The 20,569-nt window shown below is 42.1% G+C and overlaps 1 protein-coding gene across 4 annotated transcripts in view; it reads left to right on the top strand.

Moving 5' to 3' along the window:
- The window catches only part of LOC122564053 (uncharacterized), a 124,053-nt gene that overhangs the window by 81,324 nt on the left and 22,160 nt on the right, over window positions 1-20,569 (top strand). For 3 of the 4 annotated variants that reach the window (XM_087977389.1, XM_087977388.1, XM_043718529.2), the window contains 2 exons: window positions 13,761-13,856; window positions 17,679-17,791. In XM_087977389.1, the coding sequence (XP_087833515.1) occupies window positions 13,761-13,856; window positions 17,679-17,791 (209 nt within the window). The remainder of the gene's footprint in view (window positions 1-13,760; window positions 13,857-17,678; window positions 17,792-20,569) is intronic. The other variant, XM_087977390.1, reaches the window with a different exon arrangement.

Below are 20,569 nucleotides of genomic sequence, written 5' to 3'. Positions count from 1 at the left end.
TTTCCAAATACATGTATATCCTGTCCCTCAGGATTCCCTCCAAAAACATGCCCACCATCGACATCAGCCTCACTGGTCTATAGTTCCCTGGCTTGTCCTTACCACCCTTCTTAAACAGTGGCACCACATTAGCCAACCTCCAGTCTTCTGGCACCTCACCTGTGGCTATCGATGATAAAAATATCTCCTCAAGGTGCCCAGCAAATACTTCCCTAGCTTCCCACAGCGTTCAAGGGTACACCTGATCAGGTCCTGGGGATTTACACACTTTTATGCGTTTCAACACATCCAGCACTTTCTCCTGATCTATTTCCATACATTCTATATCTTCCATGTCCTTTTCCACAGTAAATACTAAATGAATATTTTGCATCAGTAACTTCTCCAATCTCCTGCGGCTCCATACAAAGGCTGCCTTGCTGATCTTTGAGGGGCCCTATTTTCTCCCTAGATACCCTTTTGTCCTTAATGTATTTGTAAAAACCCTTCGGATTCTCATTAACATTGTTTGCCAAAGCTATCTCATGTCCCCTTTTTGCCCTCCTGATTTCTCTCTTAAGTATACTCCTACTGCCTTTATGCTTTTCTAAGGATTTACTTGATCTATTTTGTCCATACGTGACATATGCTTCCCTGGGCCGCACGGGCAGCACGGTGGCACAGTGGTTAGCATTGCTGCCTCACAGTGCCAGAGACCGGGGTTCAATTCCCGCCTCAGGCGACTCTCTGTGTGGAGTTTGCACATTCTCCCCGTGTCTGTGTGGGTTTCCTCCGGGTGCTCCGGTTTCCTCCCACAGTCCAAAAAAAAATGTGCAGGTTAGGTGAATTGGCCATGCTAAATTGCCCATAGTGTTAGATGAAGGGGTAAATGGAGGGGAATGGGTCTGGGTGGGTTATGCTTTGGCGGGTCAGTGTGGACTTGTTGGGCCGAAGGGCCTGTTTCCACACTGTAAGTAATCTAATCTAATCTAATCTACCTTCATAATTTTAAATGTTCCTATAAGATCACCCCTCATTCTTCTAAATTCCAATGAATATAATCCCAGTCTACTCAGTCTTTCCTCAATCCCCTCAACTCTGGAATTAACCTAGTGAACCTCCTCTGCAATACCTGTAGTGCCAGTACATCCTTTCTCAAGTAAGGAGACCAAAACTGCACACAATACTCCAGGTGTGGCCTCACCAGCACCCTGTACAGCTGCTTTTAAATTCAATCCCTTTAGAAATGAAGGTCAACATTCCATTTGTCTTCCTAATTACTTATTGTACCAGCAGACCAACCCTCTGTGATTCATGCACAAGGACACCCAGGGTCCTCTACATAGCAGCATGCTGCAAACTTTTACCATTCAAATAATAATCCTTTTTACTGTTACTCCTACCAAAATGGATGACGTCACATTTACTAACGTTGTTTTCCATCTGCCAGATCTTTGCCCATTTACTTAAAGTATCTGTGTACCTCTGCAAAGTTTCATAGTCTTCTGTACACTTTGTAACTCATCTTTGTGTTAAAGTATGCGGATGACACCCTACACGCAGTCCCCAACTCCAAATCATCCATATAAATTTTGAATAATTACGATCCCAACACTTAGCCCTCAGGCACACCACTAGTAACTGATTGCAAACCAGAATAGCACTCATTTATCCCCTATCTTTGCTTCCTGTTAGTCAACCAATCCTCTGTCCATGCTAATACTTTATCCATAATGGCGTGCATCTTTATCTTTTGCAGCAGCCTCTTATGTGGCACCTTTTCAAAGGCCTTTTGGAAATCAAGATACAACTCATCCACTGGGTCCCCATTGTCCACCTTGCTCATTACGTCTTCATAGAATTCCAAAAGATGTCTTAAACATAACCTGCCCTTCATGAACCCACGCTGTGTCTACCCAATGGGACAATTTCTATCTAGATGCCTTGCCTTGCTGTTTCTTCCTTGATAATAGACTCAAGCATCTTCCCCAGTACAGAGGTTAAGCAAAGCAGTCTATAATTCCCCATCTTTAGCCTACCTCCCTTTTTTAAGTGATCACATGTTTGCTGTTCTCCAATCTGCTGAAACTGCCCCAAAGTCCAGCAAATTTTGAAAAATTACCACAAATGCACTTGCTATTTCTCCCGCCATCTCTTTTAGTACCCTGGGATGCATTCCATCAGGACCAGGAGACTTGACTATGCTTAGCTCCATTAGGTTGCCCAACACTACCTCTTCTGTAATAATGATTGTTTTCAGGTCCTCACCTACTTTCATCTCTTTGTCAATTACAGACATGTTATTAGTGTCCTCCACTGTGAAGACCTATAAAAATGCCTGTTCAGTGCCTTGGCCATTTCATCATATCCCATAACTAAATGCCACCTCATCCTGTAAAGGACCAATGTTTACTTTAGCCACTCTTTTTCATTTTATCTATTTATAGAAACTTTTGCAATCTGTCTTTATGTTCTGTGCTTGTTCTTTCTCATGTTCTATTTTACTTTTCTTTATAGCTTTTTTGTGGCTTACTGTTGACCTTGAAAGTTTTCCCAGTCTTCCTGTTTTTTACTGTTCTTGGCCATATTGTATGCCATCTCTTTCAATTTGATAGCCTCCCTTATTTCCTTAGACACCTATGGCAGATTACCCCTTTTTTTACAGTCCTTCCTTTCACTGGAATGTACTTTTGCTGAGCAATTTGAAAAATTTCTTTGGAAGTCCTCCACTGCTCGTCAATTATCTCATCATAAAGTCTTTGTTTCCAGCCTATTTTAGCCAAGTCTATTGTAGTCTCCCTTGTTTAAGCAGAAGACCCTGGTATTGGATCTTAGCTTCACACTCTCCATCTGTATCCTAAATCCAACCATACTGTGATCACTCCTTCCAAGAGGATCCCTAACTATGAGGTCATTAATTATTCCTGTCTCATTACACAGGACCAGATCTAGCATAGCTTGCTGCCTTGACAGTTTCACTATATGCTGTTCACAAAAACTATTGCAGATACACTCAATGACTCCACCTCAAGGCTACCCTGACTGAGCTGGTTTGACCAATTGACATGTAGATTAAAATTCCCCATGCTAATTGCCATTCCATTTTTACAGGCATTTGTTATTTCTTTGTTTATTGCCAACTCCAATATGATGATATTATTTAGTGGCCTATAGACTACACCTATCTGTGGCTTTTACTTAGAATTTCTAATTTCTACCCAAATGGATTCAAACGTATTCTCCAAACCTATATCATCTGTCAGCACTGCTGTGATGTCGTCCTTGAATATCAAAGCAACACCACCTCTCTTACCTTCCTGTCTGTCCTTCCGAGTGGTCTGATACCGCTGGATATTTAACTCCCAGTTGTGACCAGCCTGTAACCATGTCTCTGTAATGGCACAAATCATATGATTTAGTGGCTACTAACTCATCAACCTTATTACAAATGCTGCGAGCATTTAGGTAAAGTGACCTTATGCTAGTTTTCTTACCCTCATGATTTCCAACTTTTCTAATGATATCTCCTGAATTATTCTTCCTTTTCACTTCTTTCATAGTCTGCCTTATAATTAAACCCTCCTGCACACATGCTAACCTGCTGCTTATCTTTCTATTTGCCATCATCCTTCCTATCATTTTCTCTTTCTCTTCCCCTGACTCATTAGTTTAAAGTCCTAGTGACCACCCTATTTATCCTTTTCACTTGAACAATGGTTCCAGATTGGTTCAGGTGGAGACCGCCCATCGATACAGATCTCCCCCTACCGGTTCCAAAACTCATCTCTCCCTTTTTTTGAAGTTCTTTTGTTTTAGACTTCGTTGTCACACCTAATCAATGTCAATGTCAATCAGTGGTCTCCTTTGAGATTGAGGCTTCTTCTGCCGCCTCTGCCTCCGAGCTTGCTTTTACAATCAGGACTCCTGCCCATCTTCCGAGGACCCCTTTGCCCGCCTCCAACACACTCCATCGACCTGGACACCCCGTGCCAGACACCCTCTTCATTTCCAACTGCTGTCGGGACATTAACCGCCTCAACCTGTCTACCTCCCTCCACCACTCCAACCTCTCGCCCTCACACGTGCTGTCCTCCACTCTTTCTGCTCCAATTCCAACCTCACCATCAAGCCAGCAGTGGTGGGTGCAGTGGTAGTCTGGCGCACTGACCTCTACATCGCTGAAGCCAGACGCCAACTCTAGGACACCACCTCCTACTGTCCCCTCGACCATGACCCCACCCCCCATCACCGAACCATCATCTCCCAGACCATACAGAACCTCATCACCTCAGGAGATCTCCCACCCACAGCTTCTAACCTCATAGTCCGGGAACCCCGACTGCCCGGTTCTACCTCCTTCCCAAGATCCACAAGCCTGACCACCCTGGCCGACCCAAGTTCATGCACCTGCCCCACTGAACTTACCTCTACCTACCTCGACACTGTCCTATCCCCCCCAGTCCAGGAACTCTCCACCTATGTTCGAGACACTACCCATGCCCTCCACCTCCTCCAAGACTTTCGTTTCCCTGGCCCCCAATGCCTCATCTTCACCATGGATATCCAATCCCTTACACCTCCATCCGCCATGACTAGGGCCTCCAAGCCCTCCGCTTCTTCCTCTCCCAATGTCCCCAACAGTACCCTTCCACCGATATACTCATTCGTTTGGCCAAACTAGTCCTCACCCCTAACAATTTCTCCTTTGAATCCTCCCACTTCCTCCAGACCAAATGGGTAGCCATGGGCACCTGTATGGGCTCCAGCTATGCTTGTCTCTTTGTTGGCTACGGAGAACAGTCCATCTTCCATAGTTACACCGGCACCACTCCCCACCTCTTCCTCCGCTACATTGATGACTGCATTGGTGCCACCTCGTGCTCCCATGAGGAGGTTGAGCGATTCATCAACTTCACCAACACATTCTACCCTGACCTTAAATTTACCTGGACTATCTCTGACACCTCCCTCCCCTTCCTGGACCTCTCCATCTCCATTAACGACGACTGACTTGACACCGACATTTTTTTTTCAAACGCACCGACTCCCACAGCTACCTGGATTACATCTCTTCCCACCCCACCTCCTGCAAAAATGCCATCCCGTATTTCCAATTCCTCCGCCTCCACCATATCTGCTCCCAGGAGGACCAGTTCCACCACAGAACACACTAGATGGCCTCCTTCTTTAGAGACCGCAATTTCCCTTCCCACGTGGTTCAAGATGCCCTCCAACGCATCTCGTCCACATCCTGCACCTCCGCCGTCAGATCCCACCCCTCCAACTGTAACAAGGACAGAACCGCCCCCCTTCCCCCCCCCCCCCCCCGGTGCTCACCTTCCACTCTACCAACCTTCGCATAAACCAAATCATCTGACGACATTCCCGCCACCTCCAAACGGACCCCACCACCAGGGATGTATTTCCCTCCCCACCCCTTTCCACCTTCCGCAAAGACAGTTCCCTCCGTGACTACCTGGTCAGGTCCACGCCCCCCCCCCAACAACCCACACTCCCGTCCTGGCACCTTCCCCTGCCACTGCAGGAATTGCAAAACCTGCGCCCACACCTCCTCCCTCACCTCCATCCAAGGCCCCAAAGGAGCCTTCCACATCCATCAAAGTTTTACTGCACATCCACCAATATCATTTATTGTATCCGGTGATCCCGATGTGGTCTCCTCTACATTGGGGAGACTGGACGCCTCCTAGCAGAGTGCTTTAGGGAATATCTCTGGGACACCTGCACCAATCAACCCCACCGCCCTGTGGCCCAACATTTCAACTCTCCCTCCCACTCAGTGGAGGACGTGGAGGTCCTGGGCCTCCTTCACTGCCGCTCCCTCACCACCAGACGCCTGGAGGAAGAACGCCTCATCTTCTGCCTCGGAACACTTCAATCCCAGGGCATCAATGTGGACTTCACCAGTTTCCTCATTTCCCCTTCCCCCACCTCACCCAAGCGTCAAACTTCCAGCTCAGCACTGTCCCCATGACTTGTCCTACCTGCCTATCTTCCTTTCCACCTGTCCACTCCACCCTCCTCTCTGAGCTATCACCATCCTACCCCCATTTACCTGTTGTACTCTTTGCTACCTTCCCCAACCCTCCTCCCTGACCTATCACCTTCATCCCCACCCCCACTCACCTATTGTATTGTATGCTACTTTCTCCCCACTCTCACCCTCCTCACATTTATGTCTCCACCCTTCAGGCACTCTGCCTCTTTTCTGATGAAGGGCTTTTGCCCAAAACGTCGATTTCCCTGTTCCTCGGATGCTGCCTGAACTGCTGTGCTTTTCCAGCACCACTCTAATCCAGAATGGATTATCCACATGAGCCTTCCGGACAGTAACTGTATGTTACTCCAAATATACATTTGCAGTCATTCCTCTAACTTGTATAACCTTATTTTAAGAATCTTGTAATTAAAAGTTCAGTCTACCTGTATTTGATCTATGATCATGACGCCAGACCGTGATAAGTTGTTCCTTTTGATTCATTGACCATAATGTGTTGTTGTGCCATATTTTGCTTGAATGCTGGTTAATGTTGGGAACAAAATCCTGTTGTAAGTGAGAAACGCGTTTCGTATGTTAAACGCTTTGGAGGAATGAGTGCATTCTTGTCATTTGTTGCAGTGCTTTACTTCTCCAGCCCTGTGTGACAAGATAATTAATTATAGAAGAATGTGATTAAGCCTGTAGAATCAAGCCAGGGAACTATAGACCGGTGAGCCTGACCTCTGTGGTGGACAAATTGTTGGAGGGAATCCTGAGGGACAGGATGTACATGTATTTGGAAAGGCAAGGACTGATTCGGGATAGTGAACGTGGCTTTGTGCGTGGGAAATCATGTCTCACAAATTTGATTGAGTTTTTTTTGAAGAAGTAACAAAGAAGATTGATGAGGGCAGAGCAGTAGATGTGATCTATATGGACTTCAGTAAGGCATTCAACAAGGTTCCCCATGGAAGACTGATTAGCAAGGTTAGATCTCATGGAATACAGGGAGAAGTAGCCATTTAGATACAGAACTGGCTCAAACGTAGAAGACAGAGGGTGGTGGTGGAGGGTTGTTTTGCAGACTGGAGGCCTGTGACCAGTGGAGTGCCACAAGGATTGGTGCTGGGCCCTCTACTTTTTGTCATTTACATAAATGATTTGGATGCGAGCATAAGAGGTACAGTTAGTAAGTTTGCAGATGACACTAAAATTGAAGGGGTAGTGGACAGCAAAGAGGGTTACCTCAGATTACAACAGGATCTGGACCAGATGAGCCAATGGGCTGAGAAGTGGCAGATGGAGTTTAATTCAGATTAAATGTGAGATGCTGCATTTTGGGAAAGCAAGTCTTAGCAGGACTTATACACTTAATGGTAAGGTCCTAGGGAGTGTTGCTGAACAAAGAGACCTTGGGAGTGCAGGTTCATAGCTCCTTGAAAGTGGAGTCGCAGGTAGATCGGATAGTGAAGAAGGCTTTTGGTATGCTTTCCTTTATTGGTCAGAGTATTGAGTATAGGAATTGGGAGGTCATGTTGCGGCTGTACAGGACATTGGTCAGGCCACTGTTGGAATATTGTGTGCAATTCTGGTCTCCTTCCTATCAGAAAGATGTTGTGAAACTTGAAAGGGTTCAGAAAAGATTTACAAGGATGTTGTCAGGGTTGGAGGATCTGAGCTACAGGAAGAGGCTGAACAGGCTAGGGCTGTTTTCCCTGGAGCGTCGGAGGCTGAGGGATGACCTTATAGAGGTTTACAAAAGTATGAGGGGCATGGCTAGGATAAATAGACAGGCTTTTCCCTGGGATTGGGGAGTCCAGAACTAGAGGGCATAGGTTTAGGGTGAGAGGGGAAAGATATAAAAGAGACCTAAGGGGCAACTTTTTCACGCAGAGGGTGGTACCTGTATGGAATGAGCTGCCAGAGGAAGTGGTGGAGGCTGGTACAATTGCAACATTTAAGAGGCATTTGGATGGGCATATGAATAGGAAAGGTTTGGAGGGATATGGACCGGGTGCTGGCAGGTGGGACCAGATTGGGTTGGGATATCTGGTCGGCATGGACGGGTTGGACCGAAGCGTCTGTTTCCATGCTGTACATCTCTGACTGTATGCCATTCAGCATGTGGTTCCCATATATGCTCTCTTCAAGTGCAACTCAGCTAGTCTCCTATTTATCTCATCCTTTCCAATTTTTATGGTTCATCCATTAGAGAAACAAAATTTTCAGAACAGCAGACACAAGATTTTTTTTCTCTTAGGTCCTATTTCTTGCCTCCTTTTTTTCTTCTCAACACTTTGGTCTTTTTGTGAAAATTTATTGGCATCACAAAATTGGTATAAATTTCGGTTGCATCAGCATCATAGTTTTGTAATGATATTCAAGGGTGTATGATAGAGCGTGGACCTTTTTTGATTGGTTTATTTTTGCAGCTGTGAATGTCGGTATTCAGTTGTTTGTGGTCCAGCCTTGGTTACACATCGTGCAAACTATTTCTCAGTTTAGCTGTTCCGAAGTTGAAAACCGACCATGAATTTTAGGGATTAAATGACAGACAACATATTCACCAACACAGGAAAATTCGAATGATTTATATTAGTGGGAGTCACCAACTTACCACTACAAAATCCCAGTATGCAGGAAACATAACTCTGCTGATTTATTTGAATGTGCAAATTGCAGCTAATTTAAAAAAAAACTGGATATCTTTATATGCTGCATGTTGTGGTTCTAATTCTTAGGAAATTTAGTTCTTTCATTTATTATTGGTTTGTTTCAGTTCTCTTTAACACTTGAGGCAGCTTTAAATAGAAGTAGGAATGTTAAATTAACATTTGGTACAGGGATTTAGAGGAAAACCGTTTATTCTTTCAGTATCATTTCTTGTGTTGAAACTTCTGCCCCTTTTCATAATTGGAATTTCATAGACTTCTTAACTTATAAAGCAAGTATGCTTAAGACAACTTGCATTCATATACCAACTCTAATTAAATAGAATGGTGTTTCAGAGGAACATTAACAAACAAAATCTGATACACAAGTATCTTGGAACAAATACCAATAACTTGATGAATGGTAGGTTTCGGAGGGGTTTCACTGAGAATAGAGAGTTAGAGAGGCCAAGAAGTTTACAGGGGGAATTCCAGAGGTTGGCTAAAGCAGCTAAAGGCCTACTGCCAATTGTGGAGTGCTCAAAGCCAATGACATGCAAGAGATGAGAGCTAGGGGATGCAATAATTTTGAAAGGTTGTAAAGCTGGAGTATGTTCCAGAGAAAGGAAGGAGAGCAATGGAGGGATTTGAAAACAAATGTGAAAAAAGTTGTTGGCAGATTGGGCTGATGCAGGTCAAGCACGAAAAGTGTGATGAGTGATATCTGAAGAGCTTGAGGTGGAATATGGAAAACTGGACAGCATAATTGGCATAACCCAATCAAGAGGTAGTGAATGTATGATGAGGTTTCAACAGCAGCTGAGCTGAGATGGATGAAGTAGAATGATGCAACTGTGATGAACTAAGAGATCTTGATGATGACGTGGTTATGTTGAATATTGTATTTCCTCTCCATTTTCCTGCCAAAGCATGGATCACCAAGCACGGCAGTAGCTTCTGGAACTGAAAGTCAGTGTGTCAATACAGCAGTAAGCATGGACCTCCTGAGTTACTGCACAGATTAGAGGGAACATTGGAAAGCCATCTTATGGATAATACTACAATGAGGTTACTGTTAAGTTCTTTTCTTTTTACTCCTGAGGTTCTTACACATTTGATGCAACTGTAACACACCAACTTTTGTGAACAAGCAACTAAATTTATTAAGCATGGTACAGAACAAGCTAGGTGACCCCCTTTGACCTGACTTTGCATGCATGCCGGTGAAGAGGGTCAAAATGAGGCTCTGAACAAAGAAAGCACATCCTCTTTATACAGGTCAGTTGCAATGGTTACAGATGCTGTGGCCGCTCCCCCACAGTCACAAGCCATTCAAGACAATCCCCAGTTACACTCAGTCACATGTTACCGCAGATACAATGGCAGGATGAGATCATCCTCTGAGATGGTGCTAATGCCCTAATCCTGGGGAATAGTTATGCAGATGATTTCTTGACTCAGTGCTTTCTCAAGACAATTACTGTGTGACATACCTCTGGCCGTAAAGCATTTTGAATGGAAGAGATTGAATTGATTGTTATAATTTGACAATATCAGGGGGGTGTAATGTCTAAATGCAGTGTAAATTACAATGGACAGTCAACCACATTCTTTCATGGCTTTCGTCCCCACCCAAAGAAGTGCACTTTAACCCTTTAATATTACGTTAATGTCCAGAGAGAGAGTCCCAGTTAATCTGTTAACATTATAGTTACAAGCTATCTGGCACTGCCTAGGAAACAGGTAGCTTGCAAATTAAATTTGTGGCATGGACCAAAGACTAACTTCTGTTATGTCAATCTTTTAGTTGAAAGGAAGTTATGCCTAATAATTGGATGTGGGATGTGACAAACCTGGGGAGATGGTGAGGTGCAGCTGGGTTAGTGCTAATGTGGAACCTGACACTTTGATACCAAGTACAGTAAGAATGAAAAATAGGAAAGGGACAGCCATACAATGAAAACAAAGGCTTCAGTCTTCCGACTATTTAATTGGAAAAAAACTTTGGCTCATCCTCACCTGATGAAGGAGCGTTGCTTTCAATTAAACCCGTTGGACTATAACCTGGTGTTGTGTGATTTTTAACCACTTATGGGTTTAGACAAGCAGACTTATTGCTGAGTGACAGTGAAAGGATCAGGAGAGGTAATGATGAGAGGAAGCTAGGTCTTGAAACCTGCATGTATAAATTGGTTGGTTTTCTGATGGTGTAGCCAAAGAGTAGTACATAGATGAATAAGAGAGGGCCTACAATAGATCCTTGGAAGCTGTCAGATGTATTTGTGTGGGAAGGAGTTGTGGGAAAAATGGGTCTGGATTAGAGAGATGACAGTAACTTGAATAACTGTACAGAAGAAAGAGAGATTTGAAGATATGTTTGTGATTTGCAGAGACAAAGGGGACAAGGGTTCGCTGGTTTTTGAAGAGTGGTGATGATGGCAGATTTATAAAACTTTGGAACAGTATTCAGAATCAGGAAATCTTTAACTGTATAGCTAACTTTGGGGACAGAAAAACAATTTAGTGGCCAGTAGTTTACAGCATAGAATACAGTATAAAATCCACACAGTGTGGAAGCAAGCCATTTGCCTTATCAAGTCCACAGCGACCCTCCAAGGAGCATCCCACCCAGACCCCCTCCTATCCCAACCCCGTAACCCTGCATTTTCCCACCTAGCCTGTACATCCCTGGACACTACGGGCAATTTAGCATGGCCAATCCACCTAACCTGCATATCTTTAGACTAGGAGGAAACTGGAGCACCTAGAGGAAACCCAAGCCAACACAGGGAGAATGTGCAAACTCCACACAGTCATCTGAGGGTGGAATTGAATCCAGGTCTCTGGTGCCGTGATGCAGCAGTGCTAACCGTTGCTAGCCACTGTGCTGCTCTGTTTGGCAGGAATAGGATTGAGGGAGGAGGAGTTGGGTCTTGTGGATCTGGTGCACTATCCCATACTATATGTGGAGAGCAGAGGGATACAGATGCTTAGGAATTGGGCGACAGGTTTTGACAGTAGATTTGGATCAGCTCAGACTTGGAGAGCCGAAGGACCTGTTCCTGGGCTGTAAATTTTCTTTGTTCTTTGTTCTATATTTGTCTTTTATGCCATATGCGTCATTTAATAAATAGCATAAATAAACAATTTATTAATCCTCCTTATAAATCATTTGAGTGTCAGCTGTGATTTACCTCTGAACCATGAGGTAGCCCTACCCAGTACATTTTGGACGAGAGATAAACCTGTTCAGGTGGATGTAAAAGATACCATAATCACTGTTTTGAAGAAGACCCCAGGGAGTTGTTTCCATTGTTCTGGCCAGAGTTTGTACCTCCAATTAACATCACAAAAACTGGATTATCTGACTGACTGATTGCACCAACATTTATGAAATGTTAACAATGTGGTGATAGTCTGTGATGGTGTCACAAACCAAGCAGAAGTTTTACTTGAGCATAAACAGTATTGCATTACTTTTATGTGTAAGGCAAAGACCTCAAGGCACTGTTCCAAAGAGCAAGGGAGTTTTCTGCAGTGTCCTGGCTAATGTTTATCCCTCAAATCAACTTGAACAATTAAAAACTTTTTGTGAGAGCTTGCTGTGTGAAAGTTGAGTGCCTAATTTCTTCTATTAATCAAGTATTGCATTACAAAAGTTCAATTAGCTGAAAATTCCTTTTAGAATGTATGGTGGTAATGAAAGTTATATTCTTTTTGTTCGTTGAATTCAGTATCCAGCAATCCATCGTGGATCTGAAATTGATGAGCTAGAGGCATAAAGTATGAAGTATTCAAATGCCATGTTCATTCTATTCTGGTGTTAATGTGCTTTGTCTTTTTAAAACAGGTTAGTTGTAGTTATGTTAGTTTCTTGTCAAGTGGTTGTGTTTCAACCAAAAACATGAAAGAGAATGAGAGTGCAGTTCAGTCGTGTCCTTCAGAGAGGAGGAATTTGTATCAACAACAGCTATTTCATCTGATCTTTCAGTTAACTTTAAACTTGTGTTGTATAATTTAGGATCCCACAATCATCAAGGTTATTTCCATTATGATTTCCATTGAGAATTGACAATCAGCACTGTCTCGTAGAACTTATGCATGTACTCACATTATCTATTACACATGAAGTTATTTTAATTCTGTCACATTTTGTTCCAGTAACAGTTATTTTGTTGTTGAACTTTAACTGTTTCATTTAAAGATAATGTGCAATGTTTTTTTTTCCCAAGGGTGCAGGTATATGTGACATAAATTGTCTTTAATCTGCTCTTATTCACTTTAGAAAGGGTATGCAGGCAGATGAAATTGATTTGACTAGAGAATTAATTGCTTAACCAATTTCCTGCAAATAAAACTATGAAAGGGAAAGAAAGAAAGAATTAAGTACGTTACATTATTTCTGGGACCTACTTTTAAATTAAATTGATTAGGTAAAATCTCACAAGATTAAGGATTCCAAATGAGTTGGACAGTATCTGTCTAGTTCCTATGCACATGAGTTTTACTGCTTAAGTCTGCTAGTGATGCAGCACTATCGTTGTATTAAATCACAATACGGTCTTAAAAATACAACGTTAAAAATCACCCAACACCAGGTTATAGTCCAACAGGTTTAATTGGAAGCACTAGCTTTCGGAGCGCCGCTCCTTCACAGATGGTTCATCAGACCACCTGATGAAGGAGCGACGCTCCGAAAGCTAGTGTGCTTCCAATTAAACCTGTTGAACTATAACCTGGTGTTGGGTGATTTTTAACTTTGTACACCCCAATCTAACACCAGCATCTCCAAATCATAAAAATATGACATTAGTGACTGTGTTCATGGAACATAACAATAGTTATGTTCAATTGAAGTTACAATAGTGTGAAGGAAGATTTCATCAACTCACTCATGCTGTACTAAAATTAAAATGCAAGCACCAGGGTACTGCCATTGTCTAAGTTGGAGATCTTCAAAAGGAGTGATAACTTTCAAACTTTATTTTTAAATCTATTTCAGCTTGAAGGAAACAACCTTTAATGTCTCTTGCTTTAAAACAACATTGAATGTTCACGTAAAATATATTTGTGTGTCTAAATTTGAGGTATACTGTATTTTAACTAAATTCAGACAATGCTCTTTTCAGGTTATATAAGGATATTCCTACTGCTGGTTTGCTGGTGGACTTTCAATTATCCTGCAGTGTTTTTTTCCTGTTACGTGATTTTTATTATTCTTGATGGTGAGTGTGTATTTTAAAATGTTTGATGTAGAGAAAGAATGAAACATGTTCATGTTTGAATAGTTATGACTGTGTTCCCTATTTTAGAGGTCTACAACTCACAGATGCTGCTACTTCTCTTGCACAGTACACTTTGCAGCAGCATCTGTTGGTTTCATATCCGTAGAACTTAAATTTATCTTCTGTGTTTTAGAAATTAATCTTTCCATTTTTGTACTTTAAAAAAATCATAAGCAGACTAAATCACAGAAACTACCATTAGAGGTTCTTATTTCTGTTTTTTTAGTTTAGATGTTTAGTGGAACTATAGTGGCTCTGAGGTAAAATCCACCACTTCGAAAACCTGAAACTAAATCCAGAAATTGCTGGAAATACTCAGCATATCAGGCAGCATCTGTGGAGCGAAGGCAGTTAATGATTCAGGTTGATTACCTTTCCAGCATATTCTCTTTTTATTCAGATATCCAGAATCTGCAGTATTTTGCCTTTGTATCAAATAATTCTGTTCATTGCTAAAATTATTGCAGGTTAATGTCCTGAATTTCAAATATCGTATTTTATAGAAAAATATATTACACGTGCTCCTGACCATGAGTCTTGTACTACTTTGATTTGCATTTTCCCTGTTGGCTCCCGTTATGTCAATTAGAGCTTGGAGGATGAGCTTAAGTAAAGGCTTATTTTATTATCTCGATGAGTGGTTGTTTTCCAACAAACCTGATTCACAAGGCACACTCCGTATTAGTTGAAGCACACTTTTGGCCCTTTGTCTCATAAGTCCTTGGACCCACTGATAATTTGTCCAAGATCCTTGAAAATAAGGAAATATTTATATTTCAGAACTTATTTGATCATAGGAGCATGGTGTTATTATTCAGTGAAGTACTTTTATTGTGTATGCATTTCAAATATCCTCTATCATTCCATTGAGGAGAACCTTCTGTCTAATGCAATGAGTTTTGTCTGTGTTTTAATTCTATGTCACATGTAAGATGCTCATATCTTCTGATACTACACAGATGAATCAGGTCTTTTATTTTCAGAAAAAGCATCAAAGCTCCCCATGTCATTTATTTTTAGCCAGTGCATCAAATTGAGGACGAACATGTGAAACTCTGTGCAATTCTGTTTGGTCATAACTTGGAGCTATAAATCCAAAATCATTGCAGTTTTTCTTGAACAGATGAAAACTTATTGCTCTAAAAGGTTAACTCTTAGAGTCATAGAGATGTAGAGCATGGAAACAGACCCTTCGGTCCAACCCGTCCAGATATCCCAACCCAATCCAGTCTCCCCTGCCAGCACCTGGCCCATATCCCTCCAAACCCTTCCTATTCATATACCCATCCAAATGTCTCTTAAATGTTGCAATTGTACCAGCCTCCACCACATCCTCTGGCAACTCATTCCATACACATACCACCCTCTGCGTCAAAAAATTGCCCTTTAGGTCTCTCTTATATCTTTCCCCTCTCACTCTAAACCTATGCCCTCTAGTTCTGGACTCCCTAACCCCAGGGAAAAGACTTAGTCTATTTATCCTATCCATGCCCCTCATAATTTTGTAAACCTCTATAAGGTCACCCCTCAGTCTCTGCTCCAGGGAAAACAGCCCCAGCCTGTTCAGCCTCTCCCTGTAGCTCAGATCCTCCAACCCTGGCCTCAAACTCTTGCTGAACTGCAGAGTATTTCCACCTTCTTTAGTTTTTGTTAAAATTCTATAGTTATTAATTTTAAAATTTTAACCTTCCCAAAAATTGGGTGCCACCTGGTGCCTACTTGCTGACTCAAATAAGAGCACTGGAATGAATCAAATTTACACAATTATGATATAGCTCATTGTTTTATTCACCGTGCTCATTATAAATAGAACAATATTAAGCAATTAAAAATTGATGTGGAAATCTCTGCAGTGGAACTTAACTCCAATCTGCAGGAAAAAGTAAAACTATTCTGTGAAACTAGAGACTAAAACTCATGTTGATGCAACCAAGGTTCTGTTCTGTTGATATAATTGGCCTGTAACGATTCAGAATGAGTGAAAACCTAATACATTTACAATATGTAGACATTTAGAAAGCATGTGTACTTGAGCCTTCCTGAAGTCTGCAAAATGTTTTGACTCCTGTAAAACAAAATGCAGAGCAGAGCAAAACACAAGTTGGAAGAAAGGCTCAGTTAACGAGTACACAGGAACCACTAGAGAAGCTGCCAACTTGCAGCACAAACAACTTGGAATTGTCATCAAAGGAAAGGTAGCCATTGTAGTGGTAGTTTACTGATTTCTGAAAACTTAACCTTTCTCTCAGTGAGATGTTCTCTCTCAAAAGATATGACATTTGAATCTCTGGGGAACACCGTTTGTTCTGACCTAGACTGGCTTGACATAAAGGACAGTGAGAATGATCAACTGTTTTCTCAAAGGTTATATGTTTTTAAGGGGAAAGAGATTCCAAAAGGCTCCCAATATGACTAATTGTGGTGAGGATTACTCTAGGCTTGTAGCTGTCTGACAGATGGATATGTTAAAGTTAAGTTTATTTTTAAGTATTGTGAGAGTTGAAAGCTTTCACTAGGTGGAATGCCCTGAAGCACTCTGCATGGTCACAGTGAACTTCAATTTTACCTTTTCGTGCCAGATAGTACATTTTAATTTTATAAATAATTAACTAACAAGCGAATTATTGGTAGAAGCTTTACTTTGTTATTGAATATACATCAATAGATCGTAAATGATAAAAGCTGCACAATGCACGGCTAAATTTTAAGGAAAACCAAGGAAGTGCATGTAATAACAGTTTTTGAAAAATTTTTTGATATGTATAAATTGTTTTTATCCTCGTAAATGTATAATATAGTAAACTCCTAATAGTTAGAACTTAATAACTGTCCACTAATACCCAATGTGTACACTGACATTATATTTAAAACCTCCATCATGAAGTCATAAATAGAGATGTTTGCTGATGATTATATTATGTTCAGCGCCATTCACGACGACTCAAATACTAAAGCAGTCCATGTTCAAATGCAACAAGATCTGGACAAAATCTAAGCTTGGACTACCAAGTAGCAAGCAACATTCATGCTACACAAATGCCAGGCAATCGTTGTCCATAGCTCCTTGACATTCCATGCTGTAACCATCACTGACTTCCACAATTATTGACATCCTTGGGATTCCCATTGACCAGAAGTTCAACTGGATTTGCCACATAAACACAGTGGCTACATGACCAGATCAGAGGCTAGGAATATTGCAGCGAGTAATCCACTGCCTTACTTCCCAAAGTCTGTCCATCATCTACAAAGTATAAGTCAAAAATGTGATGAAATCCTTTCCACTTGTCTGATTGGGTGCAGTTCCAACAATGTTCAAGAAGCTTGACATAATCCAGGACAAAGCAGCCTACTTGATTGGCAGCTACAAGCATCCACTCCCTCTATCAGTGACTCTCAATAGCAGCAGTACATAATATCTACAAGATCATTATACAGCACCTTAGAACCACTTCCACCTAGAAGGACAGGAGCAGCAGCCATCCTTTCAGTGTTGCTGGGTCAAAATCTTGGAATTCTCTCCCAAAAGACATTGTGGGTTGACCTACAACATGTGGACTGCAGGGTTCAAGAAGACAGCTCACCGCCATTTTCTCAAGAGCAACTAGAGGCTGGCAATAAAAGTTGGCTCAGCCAGTCCTGAGAGTGAATAAAAGAATGTGTACAAGGTCAACTATCTAATAATCATTGAACTGCATTTATATTTTTTTCCCATTCTGACATGTATAATCTATTCACTTAATATATTCTTAACAATTACAGGGCTTGATGGATATGCAGCTCGGCAGTTAAATCAGGTTTCTGAATTTGGAGCTTGGTTTGATGTTGCTATTGACAACTTTGGGCGTACAATGTTATGGTGCTTGCTCTTTAAGGTAAGTGCATTACTATTGAGAGTGGCAAAAATGAGATTCTCTTCCTCAGGCAGTCCTTCAGGATGGAAGATGACTATCTTCCACTCAGATGCTGTGGATTTGAGGGTCTTAATAGTCCAATGCTACATCTGCAAACCCTGCCATAAATAGTGAATGTTGTGTTCGCTGAAATGGATAAGTGGAATGCTCAGGTTGAAAGTGAGATAGACAATAGACAATAGGTGCAGGAGTAGGCCATTCAGCCCTTCGAGCCTGCACCGCCATTCAATATAATCATGGCTGATCATTCCTAATCAGTATCCTGTTCCTGCCTTATCTCCATAACCCTTGATTCCACTATCTTTTGAGAGCTCTATTCAACTCCTTCTTAAATGAATCCAGAGAGTGGGCCTCCACTGCCCTCTGGGGCAGAGCATTCCACACAGCCACCACTCTCTGGGTGAAGAAGTTTCTCCTGAGCTCTGTCCTAAATGGTCTACCCCGTATTTTTAAGCTGTGTCCTCTGGTTCGGCACTCACCCATCAGTGGAAATATGTTTCCTACTGCCAGAGTGTCCAATCCTTTCATAATCTTATATGTCTCAATCAGATCCCCTCTCAATCTTCGAAACTCAAGGGTATACAAGCCCAGTCGCTTCAGTCTTTCAGTGTAAGGTAATCCTGCCATTCCAGGAATTGACCTCGTGAACCTACGCTGCACTCCCTCAATAGCCAGAATGTCTTTTCTCAAATTTGGAGACTAGAACTGCACACAGTACTCGAGATAACTTTACAAATTTGAGCACTTTTGGAATTACATTGCATGGGCATTTTTTTCCCCAAATGTCAATGTTTCTGTAGACAGGAAAAATGGCAAAATAAAACCACTGAAAATGTTCGGTGATAAATTTGTGGGAGAATGGAGAATCTATAATTATGAAGACGGTCCTGAGATAGTAAGACTCTTTCTACTGCAGCAGAGGAAACGAAGATGAGAGTTAATAGAATTTGAAAAACAGACTTTTAGACATTTACATCACAGAAGGAGGCCATTGACCCCATCATGAAAGCATTAGTCAACAAAGATCTGACTGCACTAACCCCATTTCCCAACCCTTGGCCCATTGTCCGAGAGGCTATGGCAATGCAAGTGAATATCTAAATACCACTTAAATGTTACAAGGGAGTCTGACCCAATTAGTCATAGAGATGTACAGCATGGAAACAGACCCTTTGGTCCAACCCGTCCATGCTGACCAGATGTCCCAACCCAATCTAGTCCCACCTGCCAGCACCTGGCCCATTTCCCTCCAAACCCTTCCTATTCATATACCCATCCAGATGCCTCTTAAATGTTGCAATTGTACCAGCCTCCACCACTTCCTCTGGTAGTTCATTCCATACACGCACCACCCTCTGCATGAAAAAGTTGCCCTTTAGGTCTCTTTTATATCTTTCCCCTCTCACCCTAAACCTATGCCCTCTAGTTCTGGACTCTCTGACCCCAGGGAAAAGACTTTGCCTATATATCCTATCCATGCCCCTCATAATTTTGTAAACCTCTAAAGCAGTAGCAGGTAGGAAGGAGATGGAAATGTGTTGCTGGAGAAGCGCAGCAGGTTGGGCAGCATCTAGGGAACAGGAGAATCGACGTTTCGGGCATAAGCCCTTCTTCAGGGCTTATGCCCGACACGTCGATTCTCCTGTTCCCTGGATGCTGCCTGACCTGCTGCGCTTTTCCAGCAACACATTTTCAGCTCTGATCTCCAGCATCTGCAGACCTCACTTTCTCCTGAAATCCATTTAGATCACATCTACTGCTCTGCCCTCATCAATCCACTTTGTTACTTTTTCAAAAGACTCAGTCAAGTTTGTGAGACATGATTTCCCCAATTGTCCTTTCAGAAAATGAGTTCCAGTGCTGGGTTTAAAAAAAAAAGCTCCTTAACATTTCTTTAAGCTATTTATCTCTTAACTTACATCTATCTTGCCCTTCTATTCGATGCCTCGATTAATAAAGGAAAATATCCTATAACCTTCTTAATCATGTCATCTGCTTTTCCTGCTACCTTCAGGGATCTATAGATATGCACACCAAGGTCCCGCTGACCTTCTGTACTTTCTAGGATCCTAATGAAGACTCAGTGTAATCCCATGTGTTGTTGGACCTCCTCAAGTGCATTAATTCCCGCTTTTCTCAAGTTGAATCCACTTGCTACAGCTCTGTTAATCTGACCAGTTTGTTGATAGCCTTCTGCAGTCTATGACTATCCTCCTCATGGTTTACCACCCCTCCCAAATTTTCCTGTCATTTGCAAACTTCTTGGTGATAACCCTTTCATTTAAATCCAAATTAAGACCTTCAGTCCTCTGGCACACACCTGTGACCTGTTATCTCATGCCTCATAATCCTGATTTACATCTCAACCTGCCCTGGGGATTTATCCACTTTATTAATACGAAACCCATTTGTACCTGCTGTCTTTCTGTGTTAACCTCCTCTGATATTTCAGTCTTCCACCCTGATGTTTGTATCTCTGTAATCCTTTTCCATTGCTAAGACAGATGCAAAGTATTGGTTGAGGACTGTATCTACATCTTGCAAGACAAAATAGAGGTTAAATCATGCCCTACACCATCTCCTTACTAGCTGTGAGGGATAGGAACGTGGACTTCTTGCGGATAATAAAATAGATACCACTGGCATGTAAATCTCCTATCTGTTGTGAAGGCCCACATGTTCAGATCAAATGAGTCATTAATGTAAAAAAGAAATGAAGTGGGGTTTGGGTCCACACTC

The sequence above is a fragment of the Chiloscyllium plagiosum genome, unplaced genomic scaffold (assembly GCF_037043375.1).
Source record: "Chiloscyllium plagiosum isolate Xiang-an unplaced genomic scaffold, Cpla_swu_hap1 HiC_scaffold_31, whole genome shotgun sequence".
Lineage (NCBI taxonomy): Eukaryota > Metazoa > Chordata > Chondrichthyes > Orectolobiformes > Hemiscylliidae > Chiloscyllium > Chiloscyllium plagiosum.
Note: the sequence above shows the minus strand (reverse complement) of the source record. Positions and strands in the feature narration are given on the sequence as shown.